Source organism: Melanotaenia boesemani, chromosome 18, assembly GCF_017639745.1.
Source record: "Melanotaenia boesemani isolate fMelBoe1 chromosome 18, fMelBoe1.pri, whole genome shotgun sequence".
In the NCBI taxonomy this organism is placed as follows: domain Eukaryota; kingdom Metazoa; phylum Chordata; class Actinopteri; order Atheriniformes; family Melanotaeniidae; genus Melanotaenia; species Melanotaenia boesemani.
In genome coordinates, this window is record NC_055699.1 from 8,551,287 (window position 1) to 8,572,883 (window position 21,597).

At 37.5% G+C, this 21,597-nt stretch overlaps 1 protein-coding gene across 1 annotated transcript in view; it reads right to left on the reverse strand.

The window, feature by feature from the left end:
• Positions 1-20,528, reverse strand: part of LOC121628928 (protein disulfide-isomerase TMX3-like) — a 39,125-nt gene extending 18,597 nt beyond the window's left edge. Inside the window, exons 1-10 of the mRNA XM_041968349.1 lie at positions 20,435-20,528; positions 20,119-20,176; positions 19,505-19,544; positions 16,755-16,878; positions 16,337-16,382; positions 11,077-11,157; positions 10,544-10,643; positions 10,314-10,391; positions 9,906-9,972; positions 2,782-2,880 (exon numbers count right to left, since the gene is read on the reverse strand). Of these exons, the coding sequence (XP_041824283.1) occupies positions 2,782-2,880; positions 9,906-9,972; positions 10,314-10,391; positions 10,544-10,643; positions 11,077-11,157; positions 16,337-16,382; positions 16,755-16,878; positions 19,505-19,544; positions 20,119-20,176; positions 20,435-20,468 (727 nt within the window). The 5' untranslated portion in view covers positions 20,469-20,528. The remainder of the gene's footprint in view (positions 1-2,781; positions 2,881-9,905; positions 9,973-10,313; positions 10,392-10,543; positions 10,644-11,076; positions 11,158-16,336; positions 16,383-16,754; positions 16,879-19,504; positions 19,545-20,118; positions 20,177-20,434) is intronic.
• Positions 20,529-21,597: the final 1,069 nt, after the last annotated feature.

A 21,597-nucleotide genomic window follows, 5' to 3' on the forward strand; every position in this document is an offset into this window, starting at 1 on the left:
AATTAACTGTGTTGAGTCTGAGCACCTAATAAGGTGCACAGGATCCACTGCTGGAGTAGCTGAATTTTCTCCAGTGCTGGAATAATCAGCAGAGAAACATCACTCATCGGTGCATTGCCAGGAATTGCTACAGGGTTTTTAAGTTTAAAATGTGCTCCAATTTGAGGCTGAAAAAAGAAAAAAATGCATCATTTTAAACATCATTTATTTCATCTTTTTAAAAACTGTAATAAGTGGCTTAAATAAGTACTGCTATACATCACTTCCAAAAAAATATTCCAAGCAAAAATCCTAGTTGTGAAGGTTTTTAATATTCTTTTTTTCCTGGTTAATGATCTTCTCTGTGTGGTAATTAAGTAGCTAGAAAGGTCTCTCAAATACAGAGATTTTCTGCACAAATTACAGGCAGACTAACTTATTTCACGGTCTTCACATTTTCTACAAACCTTGTGCAATTTTATATACAAGTGTAATCATTACAGTCATTAACGTAATTATAGAAGTTACAGGTAACTGAAAAAAAGCTGTTTATTAAATGGATTTGGGCTCAAACGACATGCAGAATATCAGGACTCAAGAGTCTGTCAACAGTATTAAAGCAGCTCCCACTTCCTGCTTGTAACTCACATATAAAGCACTTAGATTTATGGAACACAAATACATTTCTCATCTTCAACTTTTAAGCTTTATTTTAAACGGAAAAAAAGCAAAGCCATGCAAACCATACTACTGCTGACACAATCCTCACAGCCTCTGAACATTTGTTATTAATTAAAACAATCAAGCATGTCTTTGTTACGACCGGATAATCTCATCTCATTAGGAGACGTTCACCGGTTTCTCAGCCTGCTACCCCCCTGGCATCACGTCTCCCTCTGTGAATTTTGGAATAATCTTTGACCAACGGATGAACTGAAGCAGCACTAAAAGACAAGATGCATCCTCCCAATTGAGAAAACGGTTCAACTTCTTCAGTTGCAAATGATGTTTCAGATTTTTAATCGGTGATTTAAGATCAATAATTGAAGAAAAGTCTTAACATCTGAATTCAAGCTTTAACGCATCAGAAAACATTTCTGAATCCCTTAAAAATGCTCAAGTCACTCAAGTTTAAGGATTTGGATGAAAGCTTGCACACAATCCTATTCGTTCGTGTCCAGTGATGTAATCTAGTCTAATACAAACCATTGGAAAGCTCAGATCATATTTCCTGAAACCTGCTAAAGCATCTCCATAGGCTAGTCGGGCTTGCTTTCTAATCCACTGGTTCGGAGATTGTTATTTACCCAGCTGATGATGTTTATTGACTAATTCAGAGTGAAAATCCAGTTTTAATATGCAGTGCAGTGGATTCTTACAGCTCAGGTGAAATGAAAAAATAGAAAAGTAACCTAATTTGTGTGTCTGTACAAATATTTGTTGCACTATTAAAGGGTTTGTTGTGTTACTGTGCTCATCTCCGCCCCTGAAGATCAAACCGTTTCACCACAAAGAAAACAGAACTGCTTTTGCTTTCAATTTGGAAACAATATTTGTCCCTGTTAAGTGTTTCTGTCCCTTAAATCATTGCCCATAAATAGAACTAAATCACATTTTCAGGCTCTTCATTCATTGTGGTCACGCTATTATTTATATGTGTATAGCAAGTTTTGTGTTTGTATGACATCTGATATGCGAGCTGGGGATTTTAGAGCATAAAATATCATCCGACCAGCTCCTCTGAGCCCAAGTGCATGAAATCTGTTCTTTGGCTGAAACGATTTCAGCGGCATGACACCTGCCAATTTTGTCATTTATGTATATTCTTACTGTTTTCACACAATCGCATCAGTTTAAACTGCAGAGTCTTTAATCAGTCACACAGCGTGTATCCAATTACGACGATATATAAAACATGAACTGAGCAGAAATTTAATGCCAAACAGCCAGTCTGCTTTAGATCTTTTAGGGAACAAAACTGTGAATGGCCACAAATGTAAGCAACATCCTACATTTTTGACCAGCATTACTTTTCTGAGTAAAATGCACATAAAGGAGAAAAATACTGGATCTAATATTAGAAAGCACATCTTTCTCTGCACAGAGCATCAATTTACTGCTGTTTAAGAGGCAGTTTGTATTTCACTCCTGCACTTAAATTACCTTTTCAAGGAAAAGTGTATTTGAACAAGAGGAGCAACACGGGCTATTTCTGGAAGGCAAAGAGACTCTTCTCTCTCACAGCCCCAATACACATTATGTCTGATATTTTTACAAGGACTCTTGACAACAGCAGCTATATAATATTTGATTTTTCATATTAAAGCTGCCATGGGATGGCCTGTATATTTGAAGGTGAGGCTGCTGAACATTAGGGACTTAACAGTATAATAAAATTGAGGTGAAGCACTTTAACTGATGTATGCTTGTTTTTAATATGCAGTTTGAAAATGCTTTCAAGTGACTTTGGTTCCCTGGTCGTAAAATGTGAAAAAGACACGTGCGCACAAATATGGCAACATATAAAGGTGCACAGCTTATGCTCAAATGTTGTAATTTAAATGAGTCAATCTGGAAAAAAATGGAGCTGCTTGATGATGAAAAAACATAATGTCGACAAGAAATTTACATCTGGGAAATTGTGATTTTTTTTTAATTTTTTTTTATGATTTGGGTGTCATTTTATTTACTTACCAAGAAATAACCCTGGTGAATCCAAAGCAAAACTAATAGTTGACTTTAGGTCATGTTTACATTATAGATTAAAGACATTATAGAATGCATGAAAACTGCATACACCACCTGTTTCTCCCAGCTCGTACAAGGTAAAACCATCTATCTGAAGGTATCCTTGGAAGCGCTCCTTGTTCACCCACGATGACAAGCTCCCATCTTCATACTCTGCAACACAGAGACAGAACTTTTCAGAGGCAGAAGAGCACAGCAGCTCATCAACATTCAGCGAATAAGCTGTGCACACGAAAAGCAAAGCAGAGCAAAGCATCACCGTGTTTACCACATGCAAGGTCTGCAGGGGGTAAAGAGCTGGACACACGCTGAACACAGGTCATCTAAACAATGGTCAGAAATCATTTAGAGAAAAAGGTTGCCCCTGAAGTAGTCAGGGAGGCTATTTAGGCTCTGAAACAGCACAATGGGGGTGACTCAGTGAGCAAATCGAGAATCAATACAGACACACAAAAACAGGAGCAGATTTAAGAACCTGTTGTTTGGGCTGGACTGTCTGCAATCATGTGCAATAGTTTATTTTTCCTGTATTTACCAATTGTCAAAAATATTCAGTTTTCAGATTTTACCAGCCAAATGCATGATGCAACATGCGCATTACAGAGAAAAAAAAAGTCTAGGATGTCCTCCTAAATGAAAACCACATGTTGCTTCAACGCTAACATCTGCTGGCAACATGCAAACTGCCCCAGGGATTGGATAAAAGGTGCAGTAAGCCTGCACAGCTGAGAGAGGCTATGCAATGCTCATAATTGATGTCAAATATAGCTGGGACCTCATTATGACATCTTAATAAGTTATCACGACCTTTCTGCTGCCGTTATATTAATTACAAGAACGCTGATGGCTTTTAACACAAATCTTGTGCTCCTGAGCCTCGAAGGAGCTGGGAGCACAACACCAAACATGACAACTTAAAACCAGGGAACATGCTTTTAATACCTTGAGGTTGTAGCTTACAGTAGAGTTAGAATCTATTTCTCAGAACTGCTGCTGTGCAAAGGCAGAGAGCCTTGGTGTAAAGCCTGCTGAGTCAGTCGATGAAGCAGACATTCCAAAGACTTTTTTTTTTCCCCCACAGATGCTCTAGCTTTGTAGACAGCATGTAGATGCCCAACTTTTCCTCCAGAAGCAATACAGACAGCAAGAGCAGGAGGCCCCTTTCTGAGATTGTACTGTCTGATGAAGCTCTTCTACACTGACTGAACCTGCTTCACCTTGAAACAAATTAGCGCCGCTCTCTTCCAGGGTGTTAGCTTCACAAACTCTGTGCAGCCCTGCAGGAGCCTGTCAGCCAAGAGTTCACACAGAGACAAGATGGGAAAGATGAGGGGCAGGAGAGGGAATAAAAACAGACAGACACTGGGTGGAGTTGGGATGATCCAGTGTCAGAGTTTGAGGCAGAGGGAGGAGGAAGCCCTGGCACATTTCAAGGATGAAGGTTAATGGCAAAGAAGACCTCCAAGACTATGCAAATAATGTAGAAGGAGGCTAAACCGCAGGGAGATAAGATAGAAGAGGGAGGGAGGAGGAGGGCAGCATCATCAAAGATAAGTCAAACAGAGTAAGACACAGAAGGTGGCATAGGGTGAAAAGATTAACGCACATAAATGCAACAGAGACCAGCATGTCTCTCTTACCATATTAAAACAGCAGGATTCTGAGTTTTCAGTTTAATTTTTAACAAGAATTTATACAGTGTTCCACAATTCTCTGCGTGTAGGATTCCAGTTAATTAAACATTTTAGTTTTCTGTGCAAGAATTCACTTGTGTTGTTTAGATCACTGCTGCTACAGGTTTTATTAGTTTCCCAGTTGAGCTGAACAGACGGGAAACTACTTAAGAAGGTTGTATCACATTATTAAAGAGGTCAAAGCTTTTATGTAGTATGAGGAGAACCAGGCTTGTTCAGATCAAGTCATATCAAGGAAAGTCCATCAAATGCATTGCATTAAGAGAATTGCTGTTAAAAAGCTACTGATGAGCAGCAAAAAAAAGTATCTTAAGCTGCTGGTGTCTACAGAATCCGTCTCAAAGCAGGATACACCACAGGCTTATTAGCTGTGAATAAAGCTGTATATTGGCCTCAACCACATCTCACAAAGAGAAATGTTTGGATGGTCCCGATGGATAGTGTTCTGGTAGTTGATGGATGGTCACCAGGCCCTAACAAGGCAATGATGTCAGCAAGGTTGTGATGTTTTGGGATGGAATAGCAGGAAGTGAGATCATAGGCCCTTTAAGGGTGCCTGAGCGTGCCAAAATAAGCTCTGCAAAATGCATGAAGTTTCTAACTGACCATTTCTTGCCATGGTATAAAAGGAAGAACTGTGGCATCTGCAGTAAAATCATATTCATTCAAGACAATAAACCATCCCATGCTGTGAAAATACCACTTTATACCACTGAAACGGGTATAAAGGAAGAAAGATTCATGGTTTGGCCACCATCAACCCAACTGAGAACCTGTAGAGCATCCTTAAAAGGGAAATCTATGAGGATAGGGGAGCCAGTAACTCCAAACAACTTCGGGAGACACTTCTGGTATCCTCAAAAGAGATCTAGGTTGAGACTAATGGTTGAGTGACTGATTAGTGACACTGAACTTCATCTAAATAAGTTTTTAGAAAAAGGATCTTGTACATAACGCAAAAGTAAAATATGTAAGTTCATATGTTCATTTTCAGTTCTTTACTAATTTTTCAATGTTTTAAAAAACTGTAATGCAAAATAATTAGGAACATCATATTTTCAATGATTGGCAAAAAATGCTGTTTTCATCATTAGTAGTTTTGCTCTGGAAAATCCAAATTATTAATTCAATTCAGCCTTATATGTATAGCACCAATTCACAAAGTCGTCTCAAGGCACTTTACAGACGTAATCAATTCAAGCCAATTCATTTTGATCCAGTTAAAAGAAAATCCTCATTAGTCAAATATAAATCAAATAAATTTTATTTATAAAGCGCTTTTCATGCAGAAAGCAACACAAAGTGCTTTACAACACAAAAACAATCTATGCATATTAAAATAAAACAAGCCTTCACACACAAAAGTACATATTAAAGTAATTTAAAAACATCAACCTCATTGTAATCTTTCACACACACACACACACAAACAATACGCATGTACACTTTCCCCAGCCCGTCTACCCCTAACCCCTCGTTACTGTCTCTTAACTTAATGTAGGTATAAAAATGTGAAAAGAAATAAACATCCGACTTGAGGCTTGATACTGCTGTGAGGAAATAATATCTTGGGGATCCATTTACACCAGAAGCCAGCCCACTCGTGACCATGGAGGGCTCCACCACAGGGACCACACAGATTAGGGCAGGCTGGAGTCCGCACCACAGCCAAAGGGCTGCAGTGCAGGTCCCCCCAGCCACCCAGACAAGGGTGATCACCATGGCAACAACCTCGCAGACCAAGCAGGCAAAGCCCCCAGTGTTGAGGATCCCCATGAGGTAAACACTGGAGTTAAAAAAAAAAAAAAAAGATACAAACAAGATCATATAAACCTAAAAACACTAAGAACAGATAAGAGCAATATGAATAAAAATACAGATAAAAGAGTTATTAAAAATAATAACATAAAATGAGATAAAATAAGACTAAACATACATACATACTTACATAAATAAATGTCAGTAAAAAGCTTAGCTAACTTGGTTCATACAAGCCAATTCATAAAAATAATTGTTAATTCACATAACCTAAAAATTCATGTTCACTGTCACTCACTTCGATTATTTAGAAGACATTATCAAAAAAAATCTGAATAATAATTTGGAACACAGTGTATTTCAGGAGAGTTTATATGGGTTTATAGGGAGAAACATCTCAACAACTACTTGAGAAACTTCCCTGAGATTTCCACAGTTATGGTTCACTTGTGTGTGAATGCTACAAATTCATCTTATGTGGACTGTTTCTTTACACAGAGAAGCAGAGAGAAGCAGTGAGCAAAAAGGAGTCCTTAAACTATAATAGTTAACTCCTGTAGAATTGACAAGTTGCCATTATTGTTCAGATTTTGCAGTAAATAAATAAAATACTACAGTGGTAAAAATTTTAAATTTAAAGGTGCAATGTTTTCCAGTGCTTGCTTTTGCATCTTTATTTTTATTATTATTTTTTGTAACATTACATACCATAAAATCTTTCACAGTTAACATTAATGTGGGTCAAAGAACTTATCTTATTAAAAAGGAATAAGGTTAAAATCTTTTTAACAATATTCATTTTCAGCTAGATTAGTGCAAATGTTCTTCCCTTTTGCACATGCTCAACTGGCACTCAGAAAATTTAAATACTTTACGCCCATAGAGCAGAGAAGGAGGATAAGGGGCTAACAATACTTCATACAGCTTTTCTCGGTTTGAAATGTAATTAGGTAATGGTACCATTCAGGAATGATGGAGTTCTGAAGCGTGGAGGACTAAGAGAACTTTAACAAAAAGGCTTATATAAAAAGTCAGTTTGAAAAACTAGGATTCTGTGGAGTCTGAAGAGGTGAAGCATTTTTGTACTGTGCTGTGAGACAAATGCAACACTAAAGGAAGCATTTCCAGCACCCCAATCACCAAATTCTGCATCAAAGGTTTGCAAATTAACAAGAATAAGCCTGGTGCGCTGTAAAAACAGATCCTTGGGGTGGAAGCAGTTTTCTAGCTGAGAAACTTAAATTAGTTTAATCAATAGTTTTATGTATCAAACTATAAACATCATCTGGTTACCAGGGGGCCTCATTTCTAAAGCTGTCGTAGGTAGAAAAACCAGCGTACGCCAAATATAATCAACTTTTGGGATTTATAAAAACCAAACAGGGCGGGAGAATGTTCCTACCTCCACGCAAACTCTGACCATGGCATACGCACAGAATATGGGTAAACGGGAGAATATACATATATATACATACATATATATATATATATATATATATATATATATACACACACACACACATACATATATATATATATACACACACACACACACATATATATATATATACACACATATACATATATATATGTATATATGTATATATATACATATATATACACAAAATTAATCACTAAGCTCAACACTGTCTTTTTTGTGGCTTACTTACATGAGGTCATTGCATTATCGCCTGTTTTCAACATGTCATCCCATGAAGTGTTAATCGGTCTTTCAGTTTAAATGCCTCACAGCTGGCAGCTTTATGAACATTTCCTTAAAAGGAGCACCCAGGCCAAACCATTAACTGCTGAAGCAGATTAACACAAACCCTTATGTGGAACTCTGAGGATTAAGTAGAGTAAATTAAGACCGCGATAACAACATACTCCGTCCTCTAACAAACATCCTGATTATATTTTTCTGTTTTCACATCACACTAACAAGTCAGCCCCGTATCTTTCTACGCAACCAAAGCACCACCCGGTGCTTGAAGCACAATAACAGTGCAGACCTGTGCAGCACGGGGAAACTGAGGATTTGAGTAATTAAATATGTATGAGGCTTTGTCCTGAACTATATTTTAATGCTGTTCTTCAAAAAGGATGCCACCGTTTGTGATGTGCACTACAGCAATCAAAGCTGAACAACAACATGTCAAATATCACTTCACAGAAAAAGGAAACGTTGTGTTTGGACAGAGTGGCTCCGCACACTGGGACCTTTTTTATTTTTAAAGACAGCCCTGCACGGTAAGAACAGAAACAGTATTTCGAATCTGCCTCTCCATACACTTCATAAAAATACAAATGGCAGGGGAAGAGCATGACGAAAGTTGTTTGCATATTCTGGAAAGCGCCAGCAGATAAAAACAATGCAGCTCATAAAATATAGAATATTACAAGGCATGCAGTGAAATATCTGCACTTTTGAATCAACGTCACAGTCAGACATCAAGCTGTGTCATTGAGACTATGCAAAAATATCCAGGGAGTTCAGCCAAATAACATCTGATAAAAAAAAAATTCTGCCAGATCATCATGCAAAGTGAGGTTAATAGAAAACCACATAAGCTGTCGGACTCATTTACTCTTCTATCCAACGTCTGGTGGAATTTCAGGAGGGTTAGTTTTTAAAAGAACCATACAGCAAACAGAAACAAGACGCTGAAGACCACAGGGGGCAAAAAACAAGACAAAGCATTTGATGCAGAGTGGAGAAACTTCTTTTCTGCTTTCACTGTAAGTAAAATATGTTTAATGCTTAATGTGCTCAAATCTATTTTTTTGCCACAGTATTCAATAACAACATTTTTTTTAATGTCTACAGTTTCCAAAGAATCTAAAAGCGAGAAGAAAGTACGGACACAGTCAAGTTATTTATCCATCATGCTCTGCTTTTCAATCTTTGACATATTTAATACACTGTAACCATGGCAATGCTAGACATTCGCCGCATCCTCTGTATCAGGGTCCTGGAGGACTCTGCACAATGTGGAGTTTTTGTCATCAGCGTCTACTGTGGTGAGCCTCTGCTGCTACGCTTCTGGAGCAGGAAGCCCGCTTTCCATAACGATGGGGTGGAGCAGACGGATGTGAATTTGCAGGCGGGGGCTGAGATTGCTTTTGTCCTACGGGTGACACACCGGGCACCTAGCCTTCCAAACAGCCACTACTGGGGCCCATTTGTGTTGGCGCTATGCCTCGACGCCTTTCCCTTCCACTTCCGCCTCCCAGTTCAGGCTCAATCTGGCATCGATATACAACACATCATGGAGGAATGCGGTGCATTGACGCTGCTGCGCTGAGAAGCTTCACCTCCAGCTACGGAGCAAAAGTAGCTCCTCTAAACCTCTTATGTCAAATATGATTATTTGCTCAGACTTGATTGCTGCTTCGGTGATTCAGCTCTCAGCTTTGTTTTTACTGCATATACAAAACAAGCTCTGCACAAGTTTCTTTTTCTGAAACAGTGGCCTCCCACGCCCACTCATGCCTGCTATGCATGTCTACCGAGAGACAAACCACAACAACACAGGCCTAACCAGAAACATATAATAGTGGGCAGAGCCCTGTGTGCTTTATAGTGGGCCAGGCTCACCAGAAGTCAGTGTGGTAAAGGAAGAAGAAAGATTAAAACTCAAGGAACAAAACTCCAGTTGCACAGACAGAAGAGGACAGTAGGAATGAACAGTCACACTACCAAGAAAGCAGCGGTTGATGACTCACCATCATAGGTAAAATAGGCTCCGTCCTTAAAGACTACAACAGTGGGAAGCTCCGAGAAAGACACCGACTGTCAAACAGACAAAAAAAAGAAATATGTATTTCTTACTTTTACTTAATGACTCCATAAATCACCGTAACTCTGTAAAAACCTGAAATATGAGGTTATTTTGTTTTCAGAAGATGGTCAAGTTAAAGACATAATGCAAAGCAGAAGCCTGTGAAACTTATCTATGTCCTCCAGAAGGACAAATCTGCTAAAAGAAAGCACTTCTATTATTTATTTTAAAATAATAATACCACAAGGATGGAAGGAGTACCTGGACACACAATAGCGAGGGTATCAATGACCTTTGATGACAGAAATATAAAACTTTCTGAAAACAAGCCTGTGCATATTTAAAGACTTACCTCTGGTAAAGCTTCCTCTGAAGCCGAGAAGAAGTAAGTATAAACAATGAGCTCAGACGCTACATCATGGTACTTCTCCTGCAATGTTAAAAAAAAAAAAAAATAGCTTTAAATAAATCAGTATAAGAGTTGAGCCACTACAAGCTAATAGATGCGGCTTATTCTTTTAGAGCATCTGGGAATAAAAGAGCAGCCTTGATTCATGTTTGGGTGCCACAAATGTTGCTTACTTTGAGGGGAGACTCCCCACCGACGTACACAAAAAGAACATCATGGCGTTTCATCATGTGCTCAAACATCTGCCTGCTGGGAAGCGCCCGAACGGCTGGACTGAAAGAATAAAACCAACAGAGATCAGCTCACTTTGATGAATATTCAAATGAAAACCAGCACACTTGCAAACAGGATGCACTGGTATGTGAAGTCCTGCTGCAGATTTCTGCACCGATGGCTCCACCCAGTGGGGATTCAAGATCTTTCCACCCAATTCAGAGGTTGAGTCTGAGCTTTTGATCAACCACTTTGTCACAGAACGAGCTTGATTTCCCCTCAAGGAGGAGAAGATCTGTCAGGCTGGGGTGGCACAGGGGCTTAAAGTGGAGCATCAGAGGCAGAAATCCATTAAGCTCTGAAACAAACATGGCCAGCGTTGATAAGCTGGTTTGGACGGCTTTCATTAGGGCAAAAGCTCTTTCTTTGAAATGAGTGAATTTGTGCATAGATCTTACTTTCATGTCATTTTTGTTTGAAGCCTGTGACTTACCCTGCCACCCTGTTGGCAAACTCTACTATATCATCTTTTGTCCTTGGTCCCTTGTAATTGTAGGCAAGATCACCCTTTAACCTGAAGAGGGGAGACAAATATAAAAGAAGGGCAAAAAAAAAGTTTAATTGGGACGAAACAAAACAAACATGAATAAAAAATGTAAAATAAATTAAATGGAAATTAATGGTGTGCTGTTTATACTGGTATTAAGGATGCAGTTTAATTTGTGAAAAATTATTCAGTAAAATGCAACTCTAATATTTGGAAGTAACTTTTTCTTTAGATCAACTCATGGACAGGTGTGAGCAGCTAGAGGTGTGAAGCTCAGTCCAAGTTTGGCATTTCTTGTTGGTTGCAGACAGCAACAATTAAACAAATCCATCAGAAGAGGCAGGAAGATTAGAGGGGAACAAATCAACATGTTGGTTCATCCTTTAATTTATCTGGATACAGATGGAAAATGACCCCAAAGATAGTGTGAAAGCAACCCAGGAGTTTTTTGTTTGTTTGTTTTTTTGTTGTTTTTTTTTTTTTGAGAAGAATATTCTACAGCTGAGTCAACCATAGCTGGACAAGCATCTGCAGACGGTAGCGGTAAAGGAATGGAAGAGACCAGGGAGAGAAAATCCTGATGATTTAAGCAGTCATTGCCTTCAAATGATTCTCAACAAACTAATAAAAATTAACCTTTATTTAAAGATGAAACTTTGTAAAGTCTTAAGCCCCTGAAAAAAATAATGACTGTGGTTTTTTTTAACTCTTTAAAATTTTATGTTTTTGTTAAACCCTTGAATTAAACCGAAAAGTCTGCATTTGAAATAGTTTATTTCAGTCCTTTAATAATAAGTAAGAGAGCTAAAGCAACCCCCCCCCCCCCCAAAAAATAATGAGTATATCTTTTCTTTGTACCCAGAACCTGAATATTTTGTGCCATATAGGTATAAAACATTGCTTCTACATTAGGTACAAGTTTAACATAGTAGCACCAAATTGTTGCAGAACTGTAAGCTCTCCCAAAGATGCTCGGTGGGACCACATTGATGGGACCAGCTTGATACAAGTCATGCGCCTTAATCAATTGGCAGCAGCCATTATTTTATGGATATGGCCAGCATCACTACTTCACCATGCAGGGCCATTTTAATGTCACTGAGCAGGTGTTAAGGGCCTTGATGTATGCCAGGAAAGCACATTCCCACTTTGTCACTATTAGTACGAAGAATTGACACCAGGCAGGACAAATACAGTTTGGTAAGGCTGTCCTGTGAATCTGAATGTTGCAGCAGAAATGAAGAAACAACCGACCACATTTTGCTTGTCTGCTATTTAGCTGTCCAGTTTTAATGAGCCTTGAGTTGTTGTTGCCTCTCTATCAGCATGAACGCTTCTATTGATTCTCTTCTGACTTTAGTTAACAACAGCAGAGCTATACGTCTTTTTTGGCAAGATCACTGCCCATGTTCAGACGTTGAGCAACTTAAAACACCTCAACTGAATCTGTCAGTCTACAGCAGGAATCCTCAAAGTCCAGACTCCGGTTTGAATCAGGCCCGTCAGGCACGTCATTCCGGACTCAGCCCAACTTAGAATTCAACTTTTGAATTACAAAACGCTGTTTTCCTAAGTCTATTCAACAATTAATCTTCCATAAATAAATAAATAGTTTATAATGTGAAATAAAGTGTCCCCGGATATTATTTACGGCGATCTAGTGAAAACAAATCTTTATGTTCACCGCGAGTTGCCGTCTCTCCCGTAAAGCGGTGTACGCTCTGTCTGTGAAACAGGCAGGACCATAGATATATATAGAACGCTAGATGCCTTATGGCGGAGTCTTAAACGGCATCACAGGTCGGCCATCTTACCACAGGTTCGCTTCCTGGCAGAATCTGTCGAACCTGAGGTAAACCAAGGTAAGGTCAGTGATATGCTGAAACATTATTATTCTTATCTCGATGAAATTTTGACGGATTTACAAATGGTTGGATTTATTAGAAACAGTATTAACGTGGTTATAATCCTGGATGCTTGGACATGTTGAAATCGCAGATTTTCTCTTCAGAAAACGGTTTAGTCAACGTTGTGTATGGCTAGGCTGCTAGCTAGCACCTAGTAATTTTACGTCGAAGTCAGAGGCAGAATTGGTGTTTCTTTTCAATATAACTAAAGTTAAAGACAGAAGCTCAACAAAACGGTGCTTTTCAAAGGGCATTAGCGCAATGTGGATGTTGGGTCTTCGGACACCGAGTTTCAGCTCCTAATTAAATATTTCTAAACAATGTGTTTCAGACTGGTTTTCTATGATTTCATATATGTAAATGTAAATTATACTGTACATTGAGGACATTTGATAATGCTGAAGGTTACCGTTTACTGTTTATACCAATATTAGTGGTATTAACCCTTTCAAGCATGAATTATAAGAAACAGTGCCACATGTTTTTTGCATACAGTATTTTACTTCCAGAGACACATACAGTGATGCTTTTTTATTTCTTGATCATATTTTACCTTATTTTTTAAATGTATTTTGACAGTTTATTCAAAATTATTAATTAGATAAGCTTTTCATATTTATATTATCTGGCTATTCTATAAAAATATGGCTATCATTTTTATTTTCCTGTTTATCACTAAAGAAAGTTTGGTTATTACAATGTATGAATTTACATATATAAATATTCATTCTAGAGTAAGTGACAGTGTATTGCATGACTCACTGATGTCCCCTGAAGTGGCAAAATTACAAATATCCACCCAAGAATACACTAGAAAACAGCTGTCAAATAGGTGTCCACCGTAGTGGATGCTACGCATGAAAGGGGTAAATTTATATTGTGTATTCTGTGATTATGGTACATTATGAGCATGCATTATATTGAGAGGCGGATGAAGTATTGTCAGAGGTGGGTAAAATGTTCAGTTAAGTTTATCCCCTACATGTATGGTCTCAAGGCCTCAATTATTCAAGTATGCAGTGTCTACAGTATATACATCTGTGTACAGGGTGGGGATTTCAACATAGAGCCTTTCTTATAGCCTATTTGTAATAGGAAATATTAATCTACCTGTTTCAGAAAATTATTTTTAGGACAACATAATCATTAAAGGATTTCAACATAGAGCCTTTCTTATAGCCTATTTGTAATAGGAAATATTAATCTACCTGTTTCAGAAAATTATTTTGAGGACAACATAATCATTAAAGGATTTCAACATAGAGCCTTTCTTATAGCCTATTTGTAATAGGAAATATTAATCTACCGGTTTCATAACATTATTTTTAGGACAACATAATCATTAATAACAATTGAGTATAATTATTACATCCACCCATGTTTATAACAAACCAAACCGTTTGAAAATCTGTTGAAATTTGATCAAGTTATGGTCCTCTGAAAAGTACTTTTACACTACCAACAGCGTTATGGGTGAGAGAGCTACCTGTGGTAAGATGGCCGCCAGGCACGGACGTTCGACTTTGTTGGCTGGCAACGCGGACGAGGCATCTAGCGTTCTATATATATCTATGGGCAGGACGAGAGCAGAGGGCTGCTATGAATGACAGGAACCAGTAGCCTATCAGTACACAGGGGTTTGTGACTTAGAGCCAATCAGAAGCAGAGTAGGGCGGGCATTTGTAACAACTCCACTAGAAAAAAACTAAACAAAACCAGAACTCCGAAGCGTCGGTTTGGTTGAGAAACAATGTCCCTGACAAAGTTTATCAAAAAGAGAAAAGTGGACCAAAGAAAACAGGGAGTTTGATAAGTAATAATAATAACAGCTAAAATATTACAAATAAATAACTTAAATTTAAAGTTATTTGTTTATTTGTAATATTTTTGTTGTTATTATTATTGTCATACTTTTGTAAGTTGTTTATACATGAAAGAAAAAACTGAACAAGTTCGATTAATAAATGTGTTTTTGCAAATTGTTCAGGACCCCTGGCCTTCAGATGCGGACCTTTAAAAAAATAAGTTTGAGAACCCCTGGTCTACAGTCATATTAGTTGTGTTTCTTTCCTATTGTACTTTCCAAAATACCAAACCACTGCGAAACAAGATATTCTTGTCCCATTTTTGTACTTAAGTTGAGAAAGTAAGCAGCCTTTGTCAAAGCCATTAAAGATGTCTTACTTCAAGTCTCTGCCTACACAGTAAAGATAGCCTGTCTTCTACAACATGTTCAGATTAAAACTACCATAAAAAGCTCATTTACGTTCAACTTAATCTAAATCACTGCACTTTAGATGAAAAAAATCCTAACAGATCTATCCAAAGAAGCTGGTTGTATCATGTTCCTCCAACGAGCAGGATACATAAAGGACTGCTAAGGTTGCATCAGCCCACAGGACTTAATGAACTCTGGGGAAACAAACTCTAAATCAAGTCTTTCTGTCATCAAGGGAAGCGGTTCATGTTCTTCCATGGATGTTTCATCACTTGCTTGGTTTAATGTTATGAGCCCTGCTGGGATCCTGTGGCACTTTCCCAAATGGGCTTGATGAAACTAAATGGGATGCCCATTATGACACTGAGCTGATAAATGGTTGAGTTTCAGATACACGGAGGAGACTCTGATCATTTATCTCATGTCACACCAGCTGCTAGCTACCTAAAAGCCATCAATTTTAAGCAAAATATGTCACTTGCAGTTCGACTTTCAGTTAAAACTGGTAAAAAAGTAAAAAGAATATCAGCTACATGTAATATTCTGAGCTTAAAACTTTAAAAAATAAACAAAACAGGTACATTTTAAATTAAATGGCTAGTTTTTTAACCATTTATCCCCACGAAATGCTTAATTAAAAGCATTCTAAGAGCTGAACCTGATTAAATTCAGGCTCAAAATATATGGTCACAGTTTGTCAGTTAGTTATGCCTTCAGGAAAACACAACAACACCTTAATCCCTCCTGAACACACTAAATATCTGAGGGCATCTCCACAGGTTTAGCCTGGTGGGAGTAAACACAACAGTGGCAACTAAATATGCAGACAAGGAGCGGCTAAAATAACACTTACAGGGTTTTAAACAATACCACACCTGAATCACAAAACACACGTAGTTACATCACACTGGGCAGATCTGCTGTACTGGACCATAATGAGCCTTTTAATCATTTATAGGTTTATTAGAGCAGAGAGAATTACAGCAATTTGTAAAAAGGGTAGGTTTTATAAAGTGTTTTATACAAAAACAAGTCTAGAAAGCTTGCACTGTCTGGCCAAACACTGGAGAGAGACACTTACAATTTTATTGTAGGGTAACCACGAACACCAAACTCTGATGCCATTCCTGCATTTCAGAAAACAACTATTAGTGTTTCAAACAAGAAAAGATTATTTAAGAACAATAACAGCTGCAAAACTGACTAAAATTTGGAGTATAGGTCTGGAAAAAAAGGGGGAAAATGTAATTGAAAAGCAGGATTATTGCACTCATTCCCAACTGAGTTTTAGCCATAAAAGTAGTAAATTCATTTTACAAAGATCTGGCAATATTGAGGTAATGTCAGAATAAACAACATAAAAAATGTTAAAGTAGACTTAGCAGGCAATACGGTCAGCAAAGAGGAAGCACATAAATAAATAAATAAAATAAGAAAATATGACCTGAAGATGCAAAAGCTCCAAGGGAATATATCAAACTGCCTGATGATTTACTCACCTGAGTAAGCAGTGGCATCCATCTTTCCTACACGAACCGGTGATCCGGAGCTCTTCAGCTCTGCTCCCACTTCGTGCCATACTGGCTCTAGTTTTTTACAATAACCACACCATGGAGCATAGAACTGAAAAAGACCATAAGAGGAAAGCAATCATGTTGTCACTCTCACATAATTAGATACTTTTAAATTTGAAAAACACACAAATTAGGTCAATATTTTGTCATTAAGTTCCATTTATCAATGATGTCCATTAAACTGCACCTATTGTAATATTTAGAGCGTTGCTTCTTGTAGCTACGTTGAAACACCAGGCTATATTCTAAGAAACTAAAAAGACGTGATCATAGATCAGAACTTTGATTGCACAATTATAAATTTAGGCAAGATAATAGTCTGTTTAACATGTCTTGTCCAGTCGGTTTGGAACGCAGAGTGGTTCAACAAAACCAGAAATATAGTTTTAATTGCCACCGCTTCACCATGGTCGCACATTAAACTGAAGAAAAACACTTTTCAGTGACTCATCCTCAAAGTCTTTCCTTCCCTTCATTCATTTCCTGTTGTGAGACACTCAGCAAGGAAATCTGACATTCTAATAAAATGGAAAAACCTACACAAATTATGCATGTCCAACAAAACATGGGAATTTTTCCTTGTATGCTTAGTATTTTAGTAGTTAGCATGATTTTTACAGTTCATTATGAATTTCTATAGGTTTTATACAAATTAAAAAAGAACCACCGACTTAAAGTTGTCTGTACTCTGGCAGAGTTCTATTGGCTTTTGCATTTTTAATGTTTTCTGCAAAAACAGACCTGAATGAGGCTCATCGTCCAGCCAACGCTACTACCCACCCCTCTATATCAGCCTGGCTCAAAATCCAAGGATGTGTTACTAACTTATCTTATCCATTTATAAAAAATAACTTTATGGGTGTGTTTTAACTACCTGTACCATTATCTGCTCAACATAGTTTATAGAACTTGTCTATGTTAAAAATGCTCCTTTTTGGATGCAAATTAATGTCTTTTTTATTTTAGCTGTTTAAATTGCTTAGTAATGGCATATAAACTTAAATGATTTGCACTCTCTTAACAGAAGATAACATTTATATTTACAGTTTGAAATAACATTTTTGTTTGTTAATCACATCCAGTATGTTTGCTTTCTTTTTTTTCCCCCTGATACATCTTCATCTCATAATAAGCATGTCAGAATATTTGCACATTCCCCTCGAATCTATTTGTTGACAATTTATCTCAATAGTTTTGGAATGGCTCTTTTTAACTTTATTAGGAGCAGCCAACAATCGCTTCTCTGTTTCTCTGCTCTGTCTTAATGACACCTGAATGAACAGCTGTTTCTCTTGAGGTGCATAACTTTTTTGAGCTAATTAGCTGCAAACACAACTGAAGCGCTGTGGGCAAATTTTGGTACTAGTCCTAGCGATAAAAAAAGAGTCCAGTCATCTGACTGCAACAAAGGTCACAAACAAAAGCTCCAATCTACAAAACTCTTCCACTGTTACACCCCTCCATCCAGTTCTTCTACATAAGCTTCATATTATAACACACAATTATTTTATGATGAACTGGTGACTTGATTTTCATTTTTATTATTTGTGATTTCTCTAAAAACATGGTAGCTTAGTATATATCCTTTGGAAGTCCATACTTGTCATAAGAGAAATATCAGACTCTTAAGATATTATTTGATTCAATGTTATCGCCTACTTCTCACCAACTATGTCAGCCAAAGAAATGAGGAATGGTAAACTTTACGTGCTGTAAAACCAAAATAAAACAATAAGAAAAGACAATTAAAAACAACTTAAGAAACTTTGATCTTTTTGATTAAATCAATATAAGTGTAGCTTTGAATGTAAGACTATATTAGATAAGTAGTTTTAAGAAGAAAACGTCATAGATTAACTTCTCTTTCACTACTTTGAACTGAATTTGTCAGTTTCAAATAACATTCATTCATTTATTTATTTTTTATTTAGCATTTTGTCTTTTGTTTTGGGTTTTTTTTGCTGTTTGTTTTTTTTTTGTGGTTTTACACTTTTTAAAAAAACATTATGTCCTTATTGACAAAGTTGAGTGCTAAAGTCTTACGCCACCTCTCGTTTAGTTTTATTATGTTTCCAAGCAGCCAGATGTTCTTGAAACTTTTAAGGTAGTTCCCCAGGATTTCAAAGGTTTTTCTATCAAGTCCTTCTTTTTGACCAGTTTCAGAAGAATGGGTATTGTTCTGTTTTATAAGCTACTTAACGCTGGCCTAGGAATCACTTAAGCGTAACAAAGATAGATGACTGAAGGGATGAACCAGTTTAGTGTCTACACGTAACAACTAAGCACTTTAGATTAAATTTAATTTTAGAAGTTCGGTTGTAAAAATTTCAGAACATGTTTTTGTGTGAGAAATAGTGACATCAATACACAAAACTTCCTGATTTGAATCCTTACTTCTGTAAACTAGCAACGAAAGCAACTTTCCGTTTAATGGGCCTGGACACAAATTCTGATATAAACCTCTGCAAACCCCGTGGCTTTGCCCGGCACGCATGACTTCTAATGCACTAATCACCAACACAAGAGGACGACCTGTACACCCCCACCTTGCTTAAATCCCACCATGACTGCCCTCACTTCCGCAAGGGATGATCCAGACAGCGGAGCACTGGATACCATGTAAACCAGAGCTCAATGGACCCAGATTAGTGTGTGAGTGTGTGTGTCAGACTTACATCAACCAGCCAGATGTCATTCACTCTGGTATCTTTAAATCTATTAAAACGACAAAAGAGAGCATACACAGTTGTGGTGACTTAGATTAAACTGTATCATTTAAGATGACATAACATTTTCAAAAACATACTGAAGGAATCCCTTTACAAGACATTTGTAATTTGTTGAACACAAAAATAATCATATATATTACATGCATGGAAATCAAACTCTAGTATAACTGCACCTAGTCACCATTTCATTGCAAAATAAATATTTAGGATCTGCCATAAGCAGGCTTATACAAGATAGCCTATACATACTTCATATAAAAGGAATCCAGTTAAAACTTGCCCCTGGAACCTTGAGAAAAAGTAAGCACCACCACCGTTCCTGTATGCTTTTTATAGAAACACGTGGCTGTTTAAAAAGCTGAATCTTTAGATTTTTTTGGCTCTGTTTCACACAATACCTACTTTATTTAGAAAATGGTCTAAATAAAATAAGTAAGAGGCACCGAGTCGCTGAATGCGCAGAAAGGATCATTTTACTCGCGGAAGTTGCATTGAATGAGCATGTTTTATGAGACTAGCAGGAAGCTGAATTGTGGAGCAAACATGAATGCATCACTTACGAGTCATCTAGGTCTTCAACAAAAGCAAGCACCGTTGAACTTAGGAAAGCCGCTATAGCTGCCATGATAAAAAGAAACACAAGTATCAGACAAAGTAAGTGTTTATTAGTGTCAACCAGAGTCCCAGCCTGTATTCTCCTCCAGTCTGAGACCTCATGACTGAAGCATCACCAGCTAAAGCTGTTGCAGTAGCTAACTGTGCTTCCGATTGCGCCTTAATTTCAACAGCAGCAGCTTTAAGGGTCGTTTTAAATACATGTTGGTATTACATATGTAGTATAGTGTCAATTGTACATGAAGTAACAAGTGAACGTACCTCCACAAATCAGGGAAGCTTTCACTTCTGCCATTGCTCCGAGTGGAAACAGCAAGCAGGAAATACAGCTGCTAAATCTGCTCTCTGCGCATGCGTGTCGTTACGCAGCCTCCTGAGGGCAACGTCATATGGTGGCAATATAGTTTTTATGGATTGATATTTAGTATCAATAAATTAATTAATTCAGGAAAATAAGTTCATAGATAATGTATACATATTTGATCAATACAAGTACATTGTTTTTTATCCATTCATGTATGATAGTACTCATCAATTAATAGAGACAGATACAATGCTAAATTGATCTTAGAAATATTTTTGAAGATTGTAATTTTAAACAAGGATTACTTCCATTTATTTATTTATTTTTATTTATTTATTTGTTTGTTTGTTTTCTTGTTTGTTTGTTTGTTCAAGTATGTATTAGCACTGGTAATGTTGGATTTTAGGAAATAATAATACATTCTCTTTTTATTTTACTTTTGGTCTTTGTTGTTATTGTTTCTGTTTTGTTTGTTTGTTTTGTGCTTTTTTTTACTGTATTTTCTTCTTTCTTATTAAGTGCTAAAGTCTTGGGGAGGGGGTTTGGGGTGATCACGGAGCAGAAAGTGGGTGGGTTGGGATGCACAGGCAGAAATGATTGACAGACAGCAGCTCAGCTCACTGGCAAAATGGAAAGCGAGATTCACAAAGTATCTATGCCACAGAGCAGTCTTTTGAGGTGGAAGACTTTTCCCCTCCTGCATCTCTTCAGCTACACAAGAACAAGGTGTTCCTGAACCCTATCAGTCTGAGCCATTAGCGCTGTTACACTGGCCTTTTAGCAGCTCTGGAAAGCTGTGGAGACTTGCAGCAGGTTGTGGCAGCTGCAGGAAGTGCTGCTGTAATATGTTGCTGCTATGATTTGAGCGGTTGATGATCAGATGACCAGATGAGGATCAGCAGGTAAAGAATAAAGTAAGGTGTTACTCTTACACCCCTCAAAAGCACAAATCCGTCCCACTGCAGGAATATTTAATCAGAAATTCTGTGGAAGAAAAAGAAGTCTGAAACTAGCATATCTACACCATATAAGTTCACGTCTCTTCAGACCATCTGTTTGCATCTGGAGCAAGAAGCTGTGGGGGTTTTAAAATTTTCTCATGAGGTAGACTGGTTTCACC